General features: G+C 39.7%; 1 protein-coding gene across 1 annotated transcript in view; it reads right to left on the reverse strand.

Moving 5' to 3' along the window:
* Window positions 1-310: 310 nt before the first annotated feature.
* The window catches only part of LOC113476978 (beta-chimaerin-like), a 26,331-nt gene continuing 208 nt past the window's right edge, over window positions 311-26,433 (reverse strand). Inside the window, exons 2-4 of the mRNA XM_026843016.1 lie at window positions 22,507-22,620; window positions 20,214-20,499; window positions 311-1,031 (exon numbers count right to left, since the gene is read on the reverse strand). Of these exons, the coding sequence (XP_026698817.1) occupies window positions 825-1,031; window positions 20,214-20,499; window positions 22,507-22,620 (607 nt within the window). The 3' untranslated portion in view covers window positions 311-824. The remainder of the gene's footprint in view (window positions 1,032-20,213; window positions 20,500-22,506; window positions 22,621-26,433) is intronic.

The following is a 26,433-nucleotide window of genomic DNA, read 5'->3' on the forward strand; positions in this document are numbered from 1 at the left end:
AAAATCTGGATTTTTTTTTTTTTTAAAAAGCCTCCTGAAACCAATCTGTGGGACACAGTAAGTTGGCAAGTTGCAATGTACCTGGCTACCTTTCTGTAAGTAGTAGTCTGTGTGGTACTGGTGGAAACCCATAAATCCCCTACAGCCAGGTGTTTTGCAGAAAGAGGTATGTTTACAAGCATGGGGGGCAGGGGGGCTTATTGCTACATTTACACTTACAGGGAGGTAAAAAACATGTCTGGAAACCGTACCTATGGAGCTTAAAAAAATTATTATTATTAAAAAAAAAAAAGGTAATATCAGCCTCAAATTAGCCTGGTTGCCTACAGAAATGTGATTGCAGTGTATGTGAATCTGTTTTGCCACTTGCTGTGTCTATCTTTTGAACCAGATGACTAATTCTAGCTGAAGTTGATGGAACAACAGATGTCATGAGTTTTATGAAATTTGGTGGCCAGACTGAGGTGAGAGATGCAGCCTGTGGTCAGAGCTCCTGTGGTTTCTCTCCTGGGTGGCCTGGCAGCAATGTCTTCTGCCTCCTTTGCAGGTAGGGAAAAGGAAATGTGGAGGGGAGAAGAGGGTAGGAGGAGGAGTGGGGACAAGGGAGGGATGTGTGAAAGGTCTGTAAAGATGGCTGGGCTTACTCAAGTGTGAGTAAGGTGTGCAGAAAGATAGAGCACAAATGAATAAGGAACCAGGCATCACCAATTCCAGTGCTCACAGGAAAAAACTCTCTATATAACTGGCTCTGAGTGTTTTATGTCAACCAGAAATATCTGGAATTGCAAAGATTTATTCTCTTATGTATTTGTAGATTTTAGTGCTTAAAATTTCAAGGCATTGCATATCTTTGCTATGGGACTTCCTTTAACCCCTTTGCTGCTGGTCCTTCTTGCATCTTCTGTGCTGCGGCAGAATGTGACTGTTTTTCTTTGCTGTGCCGGTGCTCTATAGGTAGAAACCAGGGTATCTGTGTTGGGGTTTCTGAAGCATAAAGTGGGAAAAAGCCAGAAGAAAGACTTTTTCTTGTCCTGGGAAGGCAAGGGGAAATAATGAGGAAAAATAAAGGTGGTGTAGGGTGTATTTTAGGATGACAGCTTAAATAAAAGAAAAAAAAAATGAAGTGAAACCACAGGATGAGGGGGAGATATTCCAATGCATTGAATTGGAGATGAGTCTGTTGGTTATCAAGTGATGTTTTTACTGAGATGACCCCTCTTTTTAAATTCTTAAGAGTTTTAAGACAAAATCCCCACTGGGGGATGCTTTTGAGAGGCAATAACTTTATTTAACAATTGAATTTGCAACCTGTGTTGAACTTTCTCACAGCTGACTTAGGGCAAAAGTTGTCTTCAATGTAATTCTCTCCAATATTTCTCAGAGCAATGCCTGAGAACTCTACAGGCAGAATCCCAATGTAGGACCCCTGCCTGTGAGGCGTGAAATGTTGGGGCTCCACATGTTTGATTGCTGCCAGTGAGGAAGTGAGGGAGGCTGAGGAGAAACACAATGGAGCCTGTGTTCCTAGTCATGCCAATCTTTTTGGCTCCCAGAGAACAGGTGCACTTATTTTTTTCATGGAGTAGCTCTAAATTGCCCCCTTTTCCCATCTGGATCCCTGCTGTCACCAGTCCCTCTCCTCTCCCTTCGACACTCCTCTTCCAAAAAAGCTACATGTAGAAGAGCATGAAGGCAGCCAGGCATGCCTCCTCATAAGCCTCAGCTTCAGGGAAGGAGACCCAATTACACACTGGGGCAAACAGCCTTTCATATACCTTCCCTGGGCATTCTTCTCTACAGATTCTCAGGAGAGCTCCTATTTCCACTTTGACATCTGACAGAAGGTAGCAAGGGCTGAGCAACCTTGTAGAGACTGACTGTTCTGATGTTGCTCTGATTATTCCTGCTATGGCCAACATGGTGTGATGTCCATAGTTCCCTTTGCTAATAAGGGAAAAGTTGAGATTGCAACACATCTAATGTAAAATATTAAAATACTCCCCAATGAGGGGTTTGCACAACCAGCCTTAACAACCTTACTGGGGAAATTAAAAAAGGGTAACGATGATGGTGTCAACACTTTTTTTTCCCCTATCTGTGTACATGAACACACATTTTAAAAAAGGGTTGTTTTTCTAGAAAAAAAGAGAAATGTTATGGACATAGAATTCCTTAAAAATTATTGTAAGAAGAAAAAAATTATATATATATATATATATATATATATAAAAATATATATATTTACCATGACCATAAAAATAATGCTTTCAGTTCTGCAATGCCTGTTTTTGACAAGACAAATCTTACACCAGCCTCAAGCTGATGCAAGCTGTCAGAGAATCAGATCCAACAGTTTCTTAATCCAGAACTTCTTTTGCTTCACGTAATTTTCACATTCATATATTAGCGATATTCGATATTCATGTAATAGTTCTGTTATACATTTAGAGCCAAAAAGGATTACTTTTATTTCTTTATAACCCTGTGCTTTTAAATGATGGTAAGCACAGCATTCACAGATATTTTAAAAGGACTGTTCCTGAAAATGAACACTGTAGCTTAGTATTACATATTAGCTGGATCCAACCCTTTATTTTATATTATGCATGTATCTGTAAAATACAGCCATTTTGTCCTGAATTTGGAAGACTTCTTTCCACTTGTTGCCTTCAATGTACTTAAGATTACAGAGAGGTAAGAAGGCAGTCTCTGTAAATCCTTCAATAATTCACAACTTTGATCATGGACAGTTTGTTTAGAAATGTGTCTATGTTGCTTAAATGAAAAGAGAAGTCAACAGAACTAAGATCTGCCAAAGAACAGATCCTTATTTCATCTTTTTGATATTTATTTCTTCCTTCATTGTTTCTCTGGAAGTGATGTCACTTGTCAAAAGAAATTATTAATGCTCTGTTCCTTAGTAGCAGCAACAGGAAGCCACGTTTCTTATCATGTGCTTCTCTTTGCATCAGAATCTGGATAAACCTCAAGTCCCATTCTTGCCAAAAAGATCTGTCATTTCATCTTTTGTGAGAGATTCCTGTCGCAAAATAGTGACTGAGGCTGATCTCCTGCCCTTCAGCGTGGTATCCAAATGGTGAGAAAGATCTGCACGGGCTAGTTACAAATCACTACCTCTCCTATCCCTCTTGCCTGGTGGAAGAGGCTGAAGTGTAAATGGAGGTGACTGCAGTATGGGGAGACCATAATATATTTTATTGCTGCTCCCTTTGAATATAGCTGCAGAACTTCTCCTGAAGTGACAGCACAGCACCCGCATTTTTAGAAAGTCAGTGACACAGATTTAAAATAGAAAAAAAAAATTGATTACTGAGGTGGGACATATACTTTCTTGTACAGACCACATGGTCAGATTCAGCAGTACTTCCTTGTTTTGAAGGGTCTGCTTCAGAAGATGTGGAATCTAACCACGTTAACGTTTTTAAATTTTTGAGAGGCTGTATTTTAAAACCTCTCCCCTCAGCTTCTGGCTTGAACATTCTCCTTTGCCAGAACAAGTTCCCTGGACTCCTTTTACACCACCAAAAATTCTCAAGCTTGATTGTGAGAGAAAAAGTAAAGCCCTATAAAAGCAAATAATTAGACCGAATGGAAGGGACCAAAGCTAAGGAAGTTAAAGCTTGAAGCACCATTACCAGAGATATACCCATGAGGGGTTAGCAGAGTCATAGATAAGAAAGCTGTGAAGTGTTTAACTAGGAAAAGGACACCCTACTTACTAAGACTCTATTAAGCACACACCATGAAATCTTACCCAGAGTTGCAAATCTGAGGTAGTGGGACCTACTGAACCGAGGAATGAACTAAGAGCCAAAAGCTGCTATGTTCAAACCTGGGCTTTGCCCCTATCTCAGTATCCACAGTCAATTCATTTAATGGCTCACTGAATGCCTGTGTTGCTATGTTTAGATGTAAATCATATGTTTATCTACTCATCTGAGTGAAGCTTCATTAAAGTTACAGGAATTTGAAAATTCAGGCTTTAGAGACTAAATCTGATTAAATTTCTAGCACTGTCTTTTATGTATTTGTTTTAATATTAGCTATATAGATGTATTAAAAATTCTGCAATTTTTAGATCCTATAATCTCAACTATCAAGACATCTATAAAAGTGTGATTAAGGCAAAACGTTTTGTCTTTGATGTTGTGCTACAGAAGAATGTTCAAGGAAAAAGGCTGATGACTGAGAACAGTAAGTAATCTTTTAAAATGTTATTTTATGCCATTTCTGCTATTGTTTCTGTCTCTTGTGGCTCTGTAGTTTCTTCACAATAGCTGTCTTTTCTGCATTTGCCACTGAGATCAACAGACATGTAAATTAAAGGAAAATCTGCTGGAGGTTGTACTTCTCTGTTTGGGATTTACCCTGGTCCTTGGTTGCAACACCTCACTGGCCTTCAGAGACATTTCCACTAGTGCCTCTCTTTAAAATCCCCCCACCAGCCCCACTCCTTTACAAAGTAACTTCTGAGGACAGTTAGTTATACAAAATACACTGTGCATCAACATTACTATTCCAAATAAACCATCATAAGAACGTATTTACAAAACAACCCTAATTACCACAGCCACCCCACTGCCACATCATTTTCAAATGAGACAGATCTGCATTTCTGTCCTAAATTCACTGTTTGTGCATCTTTGCCTTCCTATCTGTGAATCAAAGGGAGAAAATATCTGGGTGTAAAGCCATATGTGCAATGGCAGTGGAGATATGGACTTGGTGGAACCCTGGAGAAGGGACTTTATCAACTGGTGAGATACAAACATTAATTCAGCTGGGTACAGCATTTAACCCTACAGTGATGAAGGGCAGATAGTGAAGGTTCTCCAGTTATTTTGGCTAGCAAATGCCAAACACAACACAAGAGGTTTTCAGTGTATCAGGCAACACAACTAGTGATGGATCAACTGCTCTGTGTAAAAATGGTGAGGCAGACAACCAGCTCAACAAGATGGACTATAGACTCAAATTCAACAGAGTATGTGCTGGTAATGGAAGAAAAACTGAGGACAAAGAGCAATGGCATGCTTTCCAGGAGCAAAAAAGGCATCCTCTGACGCTCTGTGTGACAACTATTTTCATCAGGTTCAGTGAAAGCAAGCCAAAAAAAAAAAAAAAAAAAAGGACATCCTGCTGAAAATAAAACAGGCAGTTTGAGGCTCGTTATTGTGCATTTTGCCTGCACCTATGTGTGGGCTGAGAATCCTTTCTGCTAGGTTTCTTGCTTTTTAAATATATCACAAACACATCCACAGACGAATCATGAGGCACAGATCTGTCATGCAGCAGACTAATGTCAGCACTTCAGCCTCCTGGCTGTCAGGTCTGATTCCAAATAACCTTTTGTCTTCTTATTCCAGCTACTAAATTACAGATCAAGTGAAAAATGTAATTATACCCCAAAAGGCCATGGATACCATCTTAAAATACACTGAACTGTGAATAGAACAACAACAATAATAAAAAGATAAAACTAGGATTACCCGTGGTGCATAGCTAATCCAAAATGCTTCACGGTCCCACATGGGTTATTATAGAACTGTTTTCTATTTGCCAGTTTCTGTTTTAAAGGGACAAGTACCCCCCACCATTTTTAGTATAATTTTGATATTTGAAGTCTTGTGAAAAATACATCTCCCCTGTGCTTTGTCACTGAATTCTATTGTATCTGTTCTTCTGAAGATGATGCAGAACTTAAGCACTTGCAGTTTTAAAAGTAGTATCAAGATGGGAATATCGAGGCTTATTTTCTGTGCACAAAGTTAGTTGCTAAATTTTTACAGAAAGAAAAAATATCAAAAGTCTATAAGAATATATTCTTTTCTCAATTATCTCTGAGTATATTATGTGGGATTGGAAGTGCTAGCAAATACTGAATTAACTTGTTTTTTCATCTGATTATTGGAATATTAAATGTGCAAGGACTTCTCCTGATTCTTGCACATGTCTATAAATATATAGCTGTTCAAAATACTAAATTATTCTTAGCAACACCTGGCAAGATAAAAATAGGTGGTGGTGTTAAGAGTGCAAACATCCACAACTGTTAACCTAATCTACATACAATCAGGAAGGCTGATGATGGCTGAAATTTTTTTATCTCCTCTTATTAATGTCATGATTCTTACCTTTATTCAAGAATACGAACTCACATTTTAAAAGGAAAATAGGCAATAAAATGTGAAAGCATCAACATTTCAGTCACTGTCCCTTTATTTGCAATCTTTTACTTCAAATATAATTTGCAGAAGAATCAAATTCACCATTCCCATCTGTTTGCACCAAAGAGGGTTCTTCTGCGTTAGAGAAGATATGATTATTTATTACCCCATAGAAAGCTCAGGAACTAGCTGATACAGTACTCTGTTCCCAAGTCCAATCTTGAATTTTGCCGCAAGTGAGACCTTCTGCTTGTGTAGTAGAAAGTCTAGACACCAAATTGAACTAAATGGACTGATTTATTCCCATTACAAATTTCTACTTAAAAGATACTGAGCAAGTAGATGTCTGAACTCTATTCGTGTTCTAATGTGCAGTGCTTTAATCTCCTGATTACTGTCATCCAGTAAGATGTATGTACCAAGATCTCCACGTAACCTGGTCAGAGCAATGGCTCACATGCTCTGTGAACTGCACTTGAGCTGATGTATTGAACAAGCTGCCTACGTGGTACCTGTTCAGTAGGCTGGCTCCAAGGCACAAGGCACTCCAGCCCCAAGGCACTGGACTCTGTGGACATATATCATGACAGACTTGTCCATATTTCTAGTTCTGGGCAGCTCTAACGGGACAGCTACATGCCATGGCTATATGGGCTCACTCTCATTTCAACTGGCACAGTATCATGCCACTTTTGTTGTAGAGCATACACTGTGACGTGCAAAGGAAGAAAAGGCTGCATGTACCCTACTCTAAATATTTATTTGCAACATGAAATTTAGTGAGAAATAGAACAAAGGAAATTACAGAAGGTTTTGTATTTTAGATATATTAGATGATACAGAGCTTGTACATTGCTCACATGTGGAGAATGAAACTTCAGCCACTGAATTCAAGGGCTTATTGAAAAACCACAGATGGAAAAGTTTCCTACAAAGTATCGTGTGGAAGTTATACAAATCCTGCATTACACGCAACATATCATTTATTCAATTGGGATTCTTCCAGCCCACAAAGAAACCACAATCCAGACTTCTCCCTTAATTCCTAGTACTTTGAGGTCCACAAGAAACCAAAAGATGTGAACAATGTCCTTGAAAATATACTCTCTATAGGCCAGCCTCTGCCAGTATACTTCATTTTCAGCCATTCTGGAAGTGCCTTTAAGCTTTGTCTGCAAATTCACTTGGCCTGACATTCGGCAATGCATTATAGACCAGATGGATTTAGGAAACTGCAGTGATTGAATTAATCAAATTGAAGTGACGGGAGGAGGGAAATAAAAGGAAATTATTTTTTTCCTCTACTTCCTAAAGTATATGAGTAAATGGAATTAATTTATTTGAAAGAGTTGCCCAGGTGTTTCTCTGTGTACTTGCACTGTAAAACACAGCTTTGCGAATGCAGCCCTGCAGCGGCCAGGGATCCAGCCACTGTGTGCAGGGGACCAGGCTTGGCTCACTGAATTACACACTGGTCTACTAGTATTTGCCTGAGAGCTCAGAAAACAACAGACATAAAAAACCTTACAGAATATGAGAATCAAGAGATATTACTGAAAATGAAAATACGTTTAAATTAATCTGTGGTACAAACCTGACCAGATTCTCCTGATGCCAGAGCACAGCTGCTCTGGACACATTTTTGATGCCCTAAGGCATCAAGCTGTAAGATGTTCAGCTATTGCCCCACGACATGCCCTGGCATCAGATAATACAATCGTTACAGCCTTCCTCTTGTGTGTGAGGATAGGACAGAAAAGGGAAGGGGAATGGGACCTTCTCTCTTTGAAAAACACAGCCATGTTCTCATAGCAAGGGCTACTTTCCACACTCTTTGGCACTGGCATAATGAGCACACCCCAGTTCAGATCTATATATTTAGCTCCCTTTTTATACAGCCCACTTTGTGTGTAGCTTGTACTGAACAGCTATACTTTGTGTATAGCTTGTACTGAACTGCTATAATCGGTTCTGTCAACCCAGAGGGCCGTACATGAGTTACAGCAGAGCAGACTGACAGATGACAGGATTCATCTCAGAAATCCAGCTGGTGGTGAGTGTGGGTCAACAACCTACAACTCCCAGGGAGAGCTGCAACAACCTGTGCAGCCAGCACTATGGATATCTGCACTAGAGAAGTTTATCTTCATGGTATATGCAGTTAGTCCAAAGTATCTATCTGGCTTCATAAAATATCAAAAGGAAGAATTAAGAATTTTTTGAGCAGACATACTGAACATGGAATTTTTTCAGCTGAGGCTAAGCTCCGGTGACGGCTGTGGTGCTGCATTTTCTCAAGAATGCAGCATGTGAAAAGCCATTTCTGTAAGCTAGGTATATTTATTCTTTCACCAATGGAGAAGCAGCAGTATATGGAAAACTGCAGCCTGACTGACTTAACAGGTGTCACACACACATAGAATAAAGGCATATTTTCTTTCTTTGAGTATTTTGCCCAAACCACTGGACGCTATTACCTTAAAATACCAGCTCTGAAATCAAAAGCTGTGCTTTGTATTCACATCAGGAGAAATGTTAGATTTCATTCATCTGACTTTTAAAATGCATTATATATTCCTACATTGAACCTTTCAGACAAGTAAAATAAGTAAATCATACTATGTCTTTCCATATTAACCCCTCTCACTATTTACACAATTCCTCTGAGACTGGACCTTCTGTAGGACCTCTGCCATGTACCTATTCCTTACTGCACTGCATTTAATCATCTGTGTATTAATATAGAAGTGACTTTGAAGCTAAAGAATAACTTCAAGGCTTTGTGTCAAGATTTTTAAGAACAAGATGAATGCTTGTTGTTAAAAAAGGCATCAGCCAGTCACATATGCATGAAACTGCACTCATCATACAAGAACAAATGGGTGTCAGCAGTGTAAGATGCCCTAATACAGTCCCTGGAAACTGTTAAGTAAATATGCCACCTAGTGTTTAATTGGCACAATTTCATTCGTAAATCAACTTGATTGATTCCTCCCAAGTTCTTCCCTGCAAGTCTACGTGGTACAGAGTCTGGCAGAAGTATCTGGAGATACCTTCTCCACCTTCTCCCCGTCCCTCCCCAAAAAACCCCACCCTACAGCTTTCTCACTGAAGATGTATCTTCATCCTCAGGGACTGTTTAGCTCCTGATGGACTCTGCCAAATGGCCAAGCTACTACCCTAGCCCATCTTTTTCATTTGAGGACACCACACCTCAGACTGCTGTGAGCAATCCAGAAGGCACCGAGAATTGACTGTGGGGTGTCACCTTTGCTATGAAGATCCCAAAAAAGCCCACGGGACTTCAGAAAAGCTGCCCTGCACCACGAGCCACATGAAACTTGGTCCAGCACCTGCGCATGAAATGAAGGAAGCAGGGTTTTCCACATCTCCCTGCCTACAGGTGCTGGGCTCAATCATTTTAAGAAGCAGAAACACTATTCCCAGCTCACAGCTTGCCAAAAGTGGACAATGAGTTGCCACAGCATAGGTATTGTTTAGATGGATGGATGAACCCACCGAAAATCAGAGAAAGAGGCTTTCAAAGTATAACAACAACTATTTTTCTTTACAAGCAGTGGAGACATTTCTCCTGAGGATATGGTAATGTTCTCCTTCTTCACCTCTAGCCTCTGCTTAATAGTGGTGCACCTGGCTTAAATGCAAACAATCCTCTCACTCTCAACAGAAGACATACTCCAGGTACGTACATGGCTTGGCCCCTTTTCCTATGCTTAAAATATGATAAATTGTCTTATTACATTTTCTATTTGAGATTCTCTTGATATTTCTGTTATGGACATGCATTTCCAGGGATTAAATTCCTATACTAAGTCATATCATAGCACAGACCAACCTAAGTTTGCGGTAATGTCTTATTTGCACTTTTTCCAGATCAATAAAAGTCCTCTTGTCCCTGCATTACTTCATCAGGTACCTCTCCCCAGCTTATCAAGCTGCTGCCTATCTTTATTCTTTACTTGAAATTCCTCTACCTATTTTTGGTCCATGTGACCGTGTTCATGCGTCAACCAATTTGAATTAATGTCAAGAGTATGATTCCATGAGACATTGTACTACTTTGCTAAAAAACCAATTATTCTGCATCTGCTGCATTCTTTTCATTCAGCACTTTTGTAAATCTATCAAAAAGGCAATCAAGTCTAACTGGCAGTATTCATTCTATATAACCCATGCTGACGACTGTGCACAGTCCCACTGTTCTCCAGGGCTGAGAATACATTACAAGAAAGAGCCCATTGTTACCATTCGTACTTTTCACACCACAGTGTCCTCTTTTTCACATATTAGCAGTTATAAAAAGCACTGGTTCCTGACCTTTGTAGTCAAGTCTCAGCAGAGAAAGCTGTCAACAGCATGTGCTTCACTGTGGTCATTACTGGTTGTTGTCCTGCCTAGGCTTCTGCCTTCTCCTGCTTAGCTGCCTTCTCTCTGCTAGCCCAGTGACCGCAACTGCAGCTGATAGCTGCTCACCCAGCCCAGAGGTGACTGGGGAGATCCCTGCACTTGGATTCCCAGCATCCCAGATGCAGGGTGAGGGTGCAGGCTACTGAGTTGGCTCTCTGTGCCGAGAGGCCAGATCAAACAGGACATTTGCTTGGGCTCTGCACCTGACTTCGCCCGAGTGCCCATATGCCATATGAGACCTTCTACACCCTGAGTATGGAAGAAGATGCTCAGTGGATATGATATACATGATTTATGCTCAGAAAGGATAATATCTAGGGTATGATAGGACATGTGCCAGTCAGTGTGTGAAGACATAGAAATCTGGCCAATACATTCCTTGGCAGAAGGTTTGCAGAGTGTGCAGGATATAGAAGAGGAAGAATTTAGTGTGTCTTATCTAGCATTAAGCATTTCATGGAAGTCTTGGACATTAGGATTGTAGATGCAGTTAATTTCTCCCTAGGGAAGTGACGATTCAGGATTGAATCACAGAATGGTTTGGGTTGGAAGGGACTTTAAAAATCATCTAGTTCCAACCCCCCTGCCCTGGGCAGGGACACCTTCCACTAGCCCAGGTTGCTCAAAGCCCCGTCCAGCCTGGCCTTGAACATTGCCAGGGAGGGGGCAGCCACAGCTTCTCTGGGAAACCTGTGCCAGTGTCTCATCATTCTCACAGGAAGTAATTTCTTCCTTATATCTAATCTAAATCTAGAATCTTTCAGTTTAAATCCATTACCCCTCATCCTATCCCTACATTCCCTGATAAAGAGTCCCTCCCCATCTTTCCTGCAGCCTCCTTGAAGTACTGGAAGGCTGCTGTAAGGTCTCCCCGGAGCCTTTTCTTCTCTAGGCTGGAATGTACTCTCCTCCCTTGGGGAGGAATCAAATAACTGCTCCTTAGCTATGTTGGCAAGACATCTTCATCTATAAAGGATGATTCAGAACCTAAATAATATTTTTTCAGGCACAGAAAACCACGGAGAAATTGGACTGGAAGGTACTTTAGGAGGTTTTTCTCCTGCTTGCCTCAGGTGTCAGTGCTACCTGTGCCATTTCTCCCAGATGTTTTCTAATGTGTTTCTATGCCTTATAATGAGGGAGATTTTGTCATTCCCTCAGGCACTCCATTCCAGTGTTTCACTGTTTGTTCCTTTTTTTCTCCCTTAATAGCTAACCTGCAATGTTCATCACTGTATTTCAGGCCTATCATTTCTTGTCATGTCCAGCATAAGCACAGAGGACATGTTATCTTTTTCCTTTTAATGAGTCAAGCAAATATATGACCTAAACAAGCACATTACTAAAATCACTTATTTTCTAAACAAAATATAAAGAATAAATATTAAGTCACTATTTAAACACTTTCTTTTTCACGCTAATTCCAAGTCCTCTACTAACTAAAATTAGTATCTATATTATTAAGTTGAACACTTGTCTTCCAAGATCAAAATGTGGCAGTTTAGAGGCACTTGTAAAAGTTTAGTGCCTATTCCTACACAGTGTCTTGATTCATGCAAGACAATCAAGTATAGATTTTATATTTTAAAAATGGCTTTTCTTTTTCCAGTGACCAGACAAATGAAATGTTTATGCTGTAGGCTCCATCCCAATCCTTATGGAAGTTTGTTTATACTAATTTAATACCATCAAACCATGTAAAGAGCATAAAAGCCAAGACAAAAACACCCTCATATTAAAGCTTTTATTTTTAATACATGAAACTAAGCATGGGTTTCATGCAAGAAACATTTAGAATTATTAATATGCTCATAACAGGAAAAGACCCAAGAGGAAAGAATTAATGTATTCAGCAGAGCCTAGTTGCAGATATAGTACTGTACTTGAAGAGGCAAGTGGCATTTGCTTTCGAACTACTATAAGCAATTCTGGTGTATCTACTCATTTTTTGTACTAATCTGACATTCTCATTTGAGAAAATGTCAATCTACAATTGTGGTATTCACACTGCTTTCATGTGGCTACCTTTCTAAAACACTGGATTGGGAAACACTTTGGTGGTAACAAACTTCATATTCACCTTTGCTCCATGTGCTTAGCAGGGCCCTGAACTGCTCCAAGACCCAGTGAAACCGTCAAGGGTCTTCCCATTAATTACAGTAGCATTTGGATCAGATCATATCTGTTGCATCATGTCATCTGTGTAAATCAGTGTTGTCTCCAACTTATAACCTCTCTTCAGGCATAATCATATCACTTATTCTGCTTAAGGCAAAAGTCATTAATCCTAAACTGATGGTAATAACATAACATAAACCAGGAACGTGAAGAGATGTTAACAGCTCAGGGAAGCAATGTAAGCAAATACTTTTCAATGGAAACTCTTTCTCTTGATTCTCTCAATTTCTATTACTGTTAAAATGAACCCAAATTATTCCTCTCAAAAATCCTTGCCTAATCAGGCAAAACATTAGGTATTAGTTAGGAATGCCACAGTCAGCTACAAAGTAGCATCCTTCTTTGTGTGCATAAACACAGACAGCCAGAGGGAAGGAATTGAAAAAGATACTTTCCACAATTTTACTTTCGTAGCTTTCTTATTTTTATTTCTTATATATTGCCAATTTCATATTTATGATGCTTTAAACAAAAAAGAAGCTGTAAAGTGACACAGCTGGAAAACACAAAAGAATGCCAACATTGAAAGGCGAAAGAAAATGATCAGCTAGCTATATTTTCAATAAGATGGTATTTGTCACTCAAAATATAAAACTGCTTACTAAAATACATATATTGGTAGATCTGCTGTATTTATCTAAACTCCTCCTTGCTGTGGTATAATACCAATGAGTATTCTGGATGAAATCTGAATTGCTGACAGTTATTTAAAGAAGACAGTGGCGTATGTAGTTAAGGACTCATGTCAGGACATGCTACAATTAAGTATGTACATGTGGTAACCTGTGTGTAGAATACTTGCAGGACAAGCCTGAATGTCTGATGAAAAGGAATTCATTACTCCCAAAGTCATTTTGATGTGTTTGTTGCTTCTAGCAGCAAAAAATGCCACACACCTTTTATCACTGTATCTATTACTAAAATGTACAGATAAAGGCCACATTGCTGCTTATCAGTGTGGCATCTGAGCATCTTCCAGGCAAAATCAGTACTGCCAGGGAGACGTTCCTTATAAATTCTATGGCTATGCATATAGGAGTGAGACTGTAACTCCTAATAAAAGAAGGTGGTGGGTTGTTAATGTCCCTGTAGAACTGAGCATTTTAATTTGTTCTGACCAAGCCTGTTGCAAAAACCAGGGAGGTGAAGGCAATGTAAAACACATCATGTCAAATTATCAGTGTTGTTCCAGCCAAGAGTCTGCAGGATCAGGTGTTTCTGCCCACTATCTTCTTAGCCCCATGACCTGCTGCTGGGACAGTGCAGTACCCTACAGCCCTCATGTGGAAGGAAATGCTCAACATCTGGATAGACATCTCAGCAGAGAGTTAAACACTAGCTAGCAACCTGTAATAGGATCATTAGAGGTTTAGAGGAGCTGCAGAATGGGAAGAATAATGAATAAATAAAAGACTGAAAAGATTTCTTTATCGTTGGCTAACAGCAGTACCTGTAGAAAATTCAATGAAGAGACAAAAATAGAGTGGTAAGATGAGGCTAAAAGGCCTTCAGAAAGGGACGTGATATGAATAACAATGTAGAAGTGTAAATACTTACAAGAACTGAACTAAACCAGGAGTTCTCTTGAAATTGGCAGTTTCCCATGCAGTTTTGATGTAAGGAAAACTGCAGTGCCTCCAAAAAATTAGTTCCATAACCAGATTACATCTCCAATTAAGAGATATTACAGAACAGTCTTTCCAGGAAGTCCTGCATTTTCTTCTGTGGGAAACTGTGTGTGAGCAGCATGACTAATGAGGACAGTAATACCAACTACTACTTCTAGGAAAGTTATTCCTCCTTTTCTGTCACCTTTGCCTTAATAGGAATAGCTTTCTTATCTGTCTATTATTTGTGGGGGATTTTCTGTCGAGGAAATCTACAACCTTCCAGACACCATAATATGCTTATCATTTCAGCTCTTTAGTTCTAGCTGCAGTATTAACTATGGGCTGTCATTTGCACTTAAATGCCCCATAATGTGTTCCAGCAAACCAGATAGAGAGGTTACCATGTCAGGCAGCAATACACAGTTTTCAGCACAGTCTTGCTGTTAAGTGAAGACTCTGCAAACAGCTCGCTCTTGGTTTAGTGCAAATTGCTCCACTATTCTTAACAGAACATCATTGTTAAATGCCTCTTGCTGCTCCTGGCATGTACTTGCAACCAGAGAGCAGAACAAGCACTCCAGCCCAGGCTCCAAGCAAACTCATATTTCATGTACAACCAGTATGTTTGAACTGACTGAACCAGATCCTACTTGGAGAGAAGTTGGTGGGAGCTTTGCCAGTATCCAAGTAAGTGGAGACCTGGCACTGACAAAGCCTTCCTTAATCTTTACTGTGTTTACCAACAGTTTGCCCCCAGTCAGATAGGTTAAGATCATTCTTTTTGCAAATACTTTAAGCTTAGTCACTGCCAAAAGTTTTCTTTAACTCCAGACTGCTGTTCTCATCGTGTCCCTCAGGCTAACACGAATACTTGAAAAGCTATAAGGCAACCCAAACTGAGGAACTGCTCCTGCATAAGACCAGCATAGCAAAGAAACAAGGTGCAGCGCACAACCTTTGCCTGACACAGGGCACTGTGTCACAGTGTCCAGGTCCCACCTGAAGCATGGGGTGGCTGCGGCAGTGCACAGCGCAGATCACAAGAGTGGGAATGGAAGTGCAAGAGCAGGGAACCAGGACGGTTTCTCATCAGCAACCGTGCCAGATTTTACCTGAACAAAGCGGTCATGAAACTCCAGTTTGCATTTACTTCCAACATTTCAATTCATTGAATATATTTTCCCAAATTACACTTTGCTGATGTAGGATTAGACAATGAGAATTTTTTTCTCCTTGCCTGGGACACAAGGACCACTGACGCAGCAAGGCAGCAGTTGTAGGATAACATGGTATGTGATAGCAGTAAATGTGTCAGAACTACATATTTTACTGACAGACTACTGCAAAGTTTTCACTCCTACACATGAAGATTAATTGTTTACAACAAGTTACACTTCTACATTCACCACTAACGTGAATTACTGGTAATTAATTACAGTACATACCAGTACTGGGTACTTATCTGCTCTACATCTTCCAGTATACATTCATTTGCCCCAAGTACAGCATTCCATAAGCAGAGCAAACACAAAGCAGGCAATCACAATCTGCTCAAACTTAAATTACAACCTTAAACAGACAACATACAATCTTCAAATGTTCTTTGCACAAAAAAAATTTCTCTACCCAAAATCCCTTCTGAAGATGGATTCTGTTAAAATGACAATTGCCTACACTGCTAAAAAAGTATTTGCAGCACGCTGTTCTCCCACAAGACTTCATTTCTAAAAATGACTGCGGCTCCTTTCAGATTAAAGATTCGTTAAACTATTTGGACTAAAATTTGGAATCTGTGTCTACAAATCTAGCACCTCTTTAAAGCCAAACAGAAACAACGTTCAGACGGAATGTTGGCATAAAGTATCTTAAAGCATAAATGTTTTCTTAGGCTTGTTACAAAAAATGTTGGATAAAAAGGCATGAACAACAACAGTTTAATCCAGCCCATGAATCACAAGCCCCTTCTGGAATGGGCATGACTCCACTAATTACAACCTCAAAGAAATTATCATTATGGGAAAAGACAGGTACCCCAGGCAGTACCAAGACTTTTCATCTGAATGTGTGCTCTTCCCGCCAGCCCGTGCCTTGGTGGCCCCTTTCCATCGACCTACCCCATGGGGAGTGGCGGTGCTGGAATGACTGAGACGTTGAATAATCTCCTCTGTCAACATTGGAGGCGACAGAATGAGAAGACTCCTTGGATGGTGTTAACAAACTCGCTAAGGAGACAAATGCCTTCAGATGCATTTTCACACTCTGGAATTGGTTTCAGTATAAAACAAAATCTCACTTGTAAAAAACCTAATCTGTAAAATGAGCACTGATGCTTAACCTTAGAGTGCTAAATTCTCACCCTCCTCTTAAGAAATAATGGAAGTTTCTCTCCTGCATGTATGGTTTCTCCCCATCATTTCTGAAACATTCAAAATACTCCAGGCAGCACTTTCAAATAAACCAGCTCAGTTATCAAAAAATTACATTTTACCTCTTCAACTGGCCAGAGAAAACACACTTTATAAAAACCAATGATTTTTCATACATGCAGAAAATAATATACTTTGTAGAAAAACATTATACTGAATATTCATTCACTTATTTCTATATGTCTAAAATTTATTGGAGTAATTGAAGTGGGTGAAGGTTTTGATTTGTGGGCAAACCATGGCGTTTGTCTAAAATACTGTACAACACATGACAGCCTCAAGCAAAACATCTGATACAACTCTCACTGAACTACCACTTTCCCATATTATTTTTATATTTTAGAGGACTTCTGAAGTTTATATAGAAACAAACATTAAATTACCTTTATTCTTACCTTTGTCCCTACATGCTATTACTGACAAATGCTTGATATTTGACTCGTTTATTCCAAAGCCCAGTCCATACTTTATCTGACATTACTGTGAGCAACAGATGGGAATGACAACCCCTGAGTCTTTGTCTGCTATCCAAACCTCTCATGAGCTTTCCCTAGGAACATATGAATCAAAAGCAACCATAGTAGGCTTCACCATATAGACTTCTGTGAATTTCTGTCAGTTGCTAATAATTTAGTTGACATAATCTTCTTTCACACAGATTCGCATGAGATGATGGAAAACTACCGGTGCCTGTAGAGAAGCCCGCTGGGAGTTGAAGCCCACTGGGAGTCCTAATTATCAATAGTGAGGCTTCAGCTGCTACGGCAGGTCTTCAGCCTATGAGCAGACCACCTTGCCTATTTAGTACCACTACTCTTGTAGTTGTGACTGCTTCTACTCCTCCTGGCAAGAAAAGTATGTTTGAAACAGCTGCTATTCCTCCTTCTGTTGCTTCACCTCAGTGGGAGGAAGGCAGAGAGGGTTGCCAACAATGTAATGGCTTAGCTGAAGCCAGCTATTTTTACACAACAGCGCAGCCACACAGCCCAGTCTTGCAGGCTGCTACTGCCTGCATGTTTGGAAATCTAGATGAGCACCAGTCCTTGTAGGGTAAGGACCCATGGTACTGCCTTTCACATCATGAACCACCTCAGACGTAAATAATACTCTAAACACTTTAATTTCATTCAGCTGAAACACAAAAGAAGACCAAATCCTATCACTAACAAGATCCAGAGGTGCATTTTCACTATCGACAGCAAGTTACATCAAGTCCAAACATTTTCAGTCACAGGTATCTGGAACTAGGGTTGCAGCTTTCCACTCAATTTAAGCCAATAACATATATTTTTGAGCTGTCATCAGAAAAAAAGTGTTGGCATCCCCTTTGTGCTGCATTTCCACTCATATGAGGTGGATCAGGTAGCAGATCTGGCTGAAAATTCACGTGTTTTTTCTTCCGAGTTAATTTTACCCTGGAGCCCTTTTTTAGTGTCATCTACTGTGTAGCTGCATAAAGCTGTATGTCAGCAAAAACGCAGCAGTGAAGGAGAGAGGGCAGGGGTTCCTTCAGCAACAGTTTGCCTTCTGTTGGTTTAAAAGTTTTTACAGTAGTCTCTCAAAACTGCCCAGCCTGAAAAAATGACATCTAACCCCAAGCATAACAGAAAATACAATCTGTTTGGAAATATATGGTACTAGAACAAACGCCTCTGAAGTCTTTGAGAGCGCTTTGAGAGATACAAAAGACCACTGCTCCTCAACTGGAAGAACTGTAAGCAAAACTGAAGACAATTTTGAAATTGTGTTTCTCCTTCTACAAAAAATATTCTCCTGATTTCCTAGAGAATGTATCATGATTTTCAACTTTTATGATTGCTACAGTCATGGAATATTTACAGTCATCCTAGTGATGGTCCAGTACTTTCTCGATATAAAAGAAACTTTTCCAGAACATCCTCCGGACTGCTTTCCTACTGACACGAAAACACCTACAAAAAAAACGTTTGTCACCCTGCACTATGTTTACAATTTCTTAGTGTGCCTCAGATAAAGTCAACATTCACTTTCTCGTGCCTGTTACAGCACTCAAAACCAACCAGTGTCCAATCACAGGAATCAACTGAACAAGAACAAAGCCCTCCTCTATGGCATCCGCTCCTCGCGCATATTACAATATCATCCAATTGAACCAAATCCTATTGTTATCAGTGGATTAATTTTGAAATAAAACTTGAATGGAGGACTTGTTGCTGTGCGATTCTCCAAAGGGCTTCCCTGCAGCAGTATGACTTCCCTAAAAAATGTCATTATAAACGGAATTAAGTTGTTATAGAGGATGATTAGGTTTACATGACAGGTCAGTTACTTGAGCAGTTATTACTACTGTGAAATCCATAACAGTGTATCATCATCCGATGCAGATATGTGAACCCAACAGACAATAACTATGTTAGAAATGTCCTAGAGTGATGAGGATACACACAAAAAAGCTGATAGCTTTTCATGTTCAGTATTACTATATGACAGCGAATTCACTCTCTGCTTCTCAAATACAAACTGTCTCCAGTTCCCAACTAGCTACCACCACACAAGCACTAAAATCATCAGTCACACTGCAGAAGTACGCTTACAAATGTCAGTAAGTCAATTCAGCACAAACACCGGACTCAAAAAAAAGTTTTGTTTGACAGTTCTTATTGCCTTACCACCTGGGAAATTAAAATATCCACGTGTCACTGCTTACAACACTGTTTCTCCTGTGTAAAAGAATTTCTAGTTTTACGTCTTCAGATGGCCGCTAACTGGACAAAATTCTCAAACTATCATCATGTAAGTAAGTCCTTGTCCATACAATGCTATGGGTATGGGTGCATGTGAGAAGGAGATAAGGAAAGCCCACTTCAAATGAGAAGAGCAAGAAGAAAGGGAAGCAAACACACAGTATCCCAACTTCAGATCCATGGGAAGAAAGGGAAGAAAACACACAATATCTCAGTTTGAGACCCATCCACCAAAGACTTGGCAGAAAAGAGGAGCTTTGCACTGTGAATGGAAAGATAACAAACTTGAGCTGTGGTGAAGGATCAGTGAGAACCAGTTTCATAATCTTGCTGTGTAATATGCTTCAGTATACATGGACATACCTTGTGAACAATATTAGACACAGCTCCTAAGTTAGTCAGTATATATCTATATATATATATTTAACCAGGAAAAACATTTACATTTGGTACTTATTAGAAAGCTTTTGTCATAAGCTCCAGTCAAATATCAGTTTGGAGCCAAGATCACATTAACAGGATATAAACTTTTCAGTGGGATAGTAATACTTAATGAAGTATAGAAAAATAGAAACAGATCTTTAGACAAAACACTTTTTTTTTTTTTCTCAGATCTAAAAGACTGGTATTAATTGCCAAAATTTTAAACTGAATACTTACCTTTTCAACCGGGGTATTTTCTTCACTTGTTACACTTGCTTTTCTTGACTCATTTTTAGTTCTGCTCAGCCGCCGGGACACTTTTTCTCTAAGCAAAGTGGCGTATCCAATGTGTTCATAGATGGGGTTTGTTGTCATTTTGGAAATATACTCAGAAGCCTTTGTTTCTATATACAATGTTATCAAGCCATCTGTAACTAGATCATGGATTGATTCAAATCTTTTCTCCCCAACAAAGTGCTTCCCATCATAGAACAACCTGTAGTTTAAGGTCTGATTACCAAATCTGCAAATACCAGAAAAAAAGTAGGGAGAGAAGAAAGACAGAGAGGGAAGAGTGAGAGAGAGAATTCATATTGACAAAACACTCAGGAGGTTTTGATGAAGAGTCTGCAGATCTGCATTACATATGAAGTATGCACATGGTGCAGCTGGATCTCTGTGGATACACCAACTCAAGCTCAAACCTAAACCTGACTGCATCACATGAACTGGGCTACAGAACTGAGGCCAATTCTTCATAATAAGTCACGCAATTCAAACGTACGTAGTTTAAATCTAAATCCTAAACGGACTACCGCAGAAATTTGAAAGGCATGTTTGCATTGACCAGATTTTATACCGGGATGCATAACTGTGTTAAGGGGTTTTCCATCCTGAAATGTGTCCGAGGTGCAAAAACTGGTTGCTTAATAATCACCATGAGCATATTTACAGTCAGTGAAGAGACAAGGGCATCTCTAGAAAGTAATTCAAATCCTAATGGTCTCAATCACTCTCTGGCAGGAAGCCAGGGAGACTGAGCTCCTAATTCAGGGGCCCAATTAAACATCCGAAGTTCTGTGGGCTAACTCCAGCCCCATGCAGCTATTTATGGCAGGTGTAATCTATGGAGGTTTTTAAAGAGTTTTAAAATGCAAAGTGCTGTAGCAGCACATTCAGTTTATAACACCGATGTTGAAATCCCATTCTTGATTAAAGGATTAAAGGATATGACATTGGGTTAAACAGTTCTTATATTGCATCAAATGTGCAATCTGCATGCTTTATTGGTCATTCAAACTAAACTGTTTAAGCCTCTTTTTTTTTTTCCCACATTTTTGTACAAATTCCCAATTTACTATCGAATTCAGTTTATGATTTTACAAATAATTATTCAGACGGATTTAGAAATCATGCTGTTGTGTTAAAACAACAGGCATTTTGCCATAATCCCCATCCCTTGGTAGTTCTTTTTATTCTTTATTTTGAAATCTCTTTCCAAAGCCCTAAAAAAAATTACATTTGCTCTTTTTCAGCTGACAAAAGTTGCTTTTAATTTACACCACTTTTTACTTGGCATGACTCACCAGCTTTTCCAGCTCTACCATCTGCACATCAATACAAATTCTGAGGATGATTTCAGCAGTGTATCGCAGTTACTTGGGGTAACTCCTTAAAGGATTTTTCCTACTAGCTTACCAGCAGAAGGGTAAAAATGCAGAATTTTATTCTGTGGATATCCCACAGAAGTAGTAATGCTATAAAGATTGTAAAATATTGCCATGGAGTTTGCTTTGTCAAAACCCAATAGAATATCTGGTTGTCTTCCACTAACCCATAGCAGCTTTCAGGCTGTCACGTGGGCAGGTTTTGAATGGCACAGCTAAGCCAGGAGTGGTGTATTTTCAAGGGAAGGCACCTGTAAGGGGCAGTGAGGTTGTTGGTTGGGTTCCTGCTATATTTTTCATTCAGTTGAATAGCAGACTCTTACTTCTTTGAGCAGCAGCATCCCATGCTTCATGCCACAGCAAGCTTGAATTCCAGTTAGGGAAGAAAACTGAAGTCCGGTATACTGCCTTTGACAGCTGGTCAGCCACTGGACTTCATGATATTCCAGGTTTATCCAGGGTTATTATTGCCAGTGGTTGCCGGTACTTGTGTACCACACACACCACTGAGCTCAGAGGACAACCTGCCTCTGTTGGGACACTCTCCTGTTCTGTACTCCCTCACATCTCTTACAGTTTTCAAGGAGAAGCTCTATCTTTACAACACTCAAATTCAGGTAGCAAAAATTTTGAAAATGGGCAGTCTGCTTCTGAAAAGGGACTTCCCAGACAAGTGCTGAAGGAGTGAATGAATTGCTGCCATACTGCAACGGTCAAACTGCTGACAAGAAGGTATAATCACCCTGACACCATGTGTATTAAGTAACAGTGGACAGAGCCTTCACTCAAAAGGGACTGATACAATCCCCTCCATTAAACACATTTACATGTGAACTACAAGTATTTATTAAAACAGCATTTACCTGAGAGCAAGAGTATAGCAGCCGGGTTGTCGCTGGCTTTCTCTAAGAATATATGCTCCTTCTACGCCAGCAAGTATTTCATCTGCTTGCTCCCGAGAAATGATCCCATGAAACCTAAGGGAAGACACTTGAGTGAATTACAGAATAATCCGACCAGAAACACCTTCTCCTCTACCTCAGAAACCATTTTAAAATTTCCACACTGCAGAGCATCGTGGTCTAAGCCATCAGGACAGCGTCCAAGCATCTAAAAGTGGTAGGACAGTCATGCAGCCTGGGTAAGTCCAGCATAGAGGCAAATCAAAAACTACACTGTATATGCAGTTTCAGTCAGGCTAACACTCAACTGCACCCAAAGATTATTTTCTGTAAAAGCCTCATCTTTTCACAAGTCTTCTCTACCAGTTTATGCCCCTCTTCCTCGTTTCCTTTCTAGAGGCCTTATAATGGAATTGAAAACTAGGCACAAAGGTATTATTTTTTTTTTAATGGAGATGACTTAAAATTAAAATGAGAGGTCATTCTTGTTATCAGTTTACTTTATTTTTATATTAACATTGCTTCCTCAATTTTCTAAGGGAAACTGAGATAAGAAATGGCAACAATTATTCAAAATTCTATTCTGCATATATTAGAACAGAAGAAGATACAGAGTAGCCTTGAGAAAAACACTGTTTTCTTAATTTCAATCAGTTCCTCATTCAGTGTTGGAAAACAGCAATACTTCTCTGATTTTTTCGTCATTGCTCTTTTAAGACAGAAAGAGATCCAGGGTGCACAATTAACCTTACAATAATCAATATTTAGTGGAGATCTTTCCATAAGTACAAATGCAGCCTTTACAGCAGTTTGAATCTTAACTCCTACAGACATTTTGCTAGCTGGTAAGTCTCTGAGGGTCTCCTCGGAGGTTTTGAAAATTTATATTTTTGCTGTTGTCTGAAAAAAGGCAGTAAAATGTACTGGCTTTCGGCATTTTTTCTTTTCTGACAATACATATGAAGTGGCACATTTCTAATGCTGCCTCTGGCTCGGTAGTGAAAGAGAGGAAAACCACACTGGATGTAAATGTAGTTGTTGTTCCATTCTCTTTATGTTGTTTTTTTCAGAACTAATATATTTATTGGAAATATTAGGTTTAGGTGATCTTTACAGAGTGACTTTCTATTCAGAATGATGTAAACTGATTCACAGTTTCTGTCTGTACTGGTGAGGGACACACTCATTTACTGCCACATCCAAACTGAAATGAGCAACCCCTAGATGACATAATTTAAGCATGTTTTTGCCAATAAACGCATGGCAATTCATAACTCTAGTTAAAAACAATGGGCAGAAGCTATTCACCACCAGAAGCTCATCATAAAATATGTCAGGCTTTAGGTTAGGTATTAGGAAAAAAGCTCTTCTGGTGACCAATTTAAGAAATCACTGGGACAGGATACCTGGAACACCTGTGAAATTTCTTTAACCATAGGTGGTAAATACTAGGTAATCCGAGATTTTTCATTGATACTTTTGGTACACTTTTATAAGGGCATAAAACCAGCTTGTACATAGTACAAGATCCCATGAACTCAAGATGCCTGCTTCTGACAGCAGTCAACAAGAAATGCTTATGGAAAGAGTAGAGGAAGCAATGACATTATTTCTTTCACTTCACATCCCTGTCCATCCATCACTGGTTGAGTCAGAAGTTTTGTCCGATCAGCTGTGACCTCACCCTTCATGAATCTGAGAATCTCACTTATGAACCCCTTAGTATCTTTATGCTCTTGGCATCTGCAGCACCCCACGGCAATGAACTTGAGAGGGACATGGTGCATGTTCCTCTCTTGGACACCCATTGAGGAAGACCTGTTCATTTTCCTCCTATAGTAGGAGCTGCATCCCCTTGCTCCACTGCTGTTGCACTTTGCTGTACCTTTCGGTTTTTCTGTAATTTTTCTAAGTTTTTCTATAACCTTTCTAAAAAGGAGGGAGGAGGAAGGAGTAGAGAGAGATCAGAACCAGGTGTACTATTTAAAATGCAGCCACATCACAGATTTATGTAATTATACTTTTTTCTGTTTCTTTCCCTAGAAATTCTTGATTCTCTTTCCGAGCACCTACTGAGCACTGAGTCAATTGCTTTTATAGGATTGTCCCAGTGATTCTGGAATCTTTCTGAATGATAGTAACTAACATGATATTGCCTGGGCAGGTTCACCAAGGTGACTTCTTACAGTTCCTGCCCACGCTGCTGCTCCACGGACCCAGGATATGTCAACAGCCAGGCAGGTTCCTGGATATGAGATGGCAGTAATCATTTTACAAGTCTTGCTGAAGGAAGCTTGATGGGTTACTCAGCTAGGTGCTGTCTTCAGCTCTGTTGTACTCTAGTGGCTAGATCTGAATCCCCTGTTGTCAAAGCTAATCTCTAAAAAATGAAACTTCAGTAACTAGGAGAAAACTTACTGGCTCTTGAGGTTTTTGATGGTATAAAAGGATCATTAAACACAGATGATGTGTCTGGGAAGGAAGAAAAAGTAGAACATGGGATCTAAGTAATTTAGCTATCGATAAGGGCTAGGGCCTGAGCAGATACGCCAGCAAATGCTAGACCTGGGTGGTTGCTGCAGTGGCTATGCCCTTCAGCTTCACCTGCCCAAATCTCCATGCCAATGCAGGATCCAGCTCCTTTCAAGCTATTTATTGGCAAGGAGACTGCTGAGCACAAAGGAATTATACTCTAGTGGTCTGCTGTTTTCCTCACAACGAAAATACACCTCATCTGTGAGTATTTTGGACTTTGTGACTTTAGCAGGGAGAACAGCATTTACACATGCAGTAGTATAAATACATACTTCCACAACCATGTAGGGTGGTGAAAGTATAGGAACATACACAGAAAGGCACTGAGAGAGGCAAGCTGCTTCTCTCCTCTGCAGGGCATTGCAGGACCACTGGGAGATTTAAGTGACAACCAAAATAAAAGAAGAAATACTCCAGACAATATTTTTTTTCCCCAAACTGTCCTAAGAAAAGCAAAATAAACATGCAGGCTCACACAGGAGCACAGTCCCTGGATTGTGAGCAGCAGTACTGGACTGTAACATAGCTAAATTATTAGGCTTTCAATATATTTAGCTCACAGCTGAAGTGAAAGGTAAAATAAAATACTTTATTAGACTTTCATTGTGTCTTTTTTTTTTTTGGTAGTTCTAGAACAACAGCTTTTGGATACATGCAACGGATACTTAGAAGATGAAAATACTTACTCTCTTCCATAATACTTTGGTCTGTTCTCCACCTAAATTTTGAAAGAAAGGAAAAAAAAATTAAAATAATACTCAATTTTAAATACATAAAAATAAATAATGCTGGTTATTAATGAGGACTACTGCACCTATTTAAGTGGTGAAATTCTACAGATCCAAAACTGTGACTGGAACATGACTACACAGAAAGAACAGAAAAATGAAAGCCAAAGGGGTGGCTTTTATTGATGTATTTGGGGACGAATAATATGTCTCAATGGCCAAAAACTAGAACTACCCATAATTGTATAAAATGTGATCAAACGGAAAAATAATAGTTTACTGAAATTTTGCCAATCTAGTATTTATAATATAGAGTAAGGCTATTTTTGTTATACACCCTTTAGCTTCTTGAAACCATTTTATGCCTATATAGGGCAACCGACTACAGATAAAAAGTTTAATATTCATGGGAAAAACAAGGTTTCTGGATTTAGACCTAGTCTTAAATTCTTCGAAGCCTGCAGCACTTGCAGGCCGGATCCGAAGTACACTGGGAGCTGCTGGAAGGACTCCCGGTGACTTGAGAGAGCTCTGAACAGAGTTTTAGGAAGGTCACGCTCTTACCCAGCCACTCAGGAGGCGCCTGTCGCCCGGGCAAGGGGCGCCGGCAGCGAGGGCGGGTGGC

This window comes from Athene cunicularia (assembly GCF_003259725.1).
Source record: "Athene cunicularia isolate RWA chromosome 2 unlocalized genomic scaffold, athCun1 chr2_part1, whole genome shotgun sequence".
Taxonomy (NCBI): domain Eukaryota; kingdom Metazoa; phylum Chordata; class Aves; order Strigiformes; family Strigidae; genus Athene; species Athene cunicularia.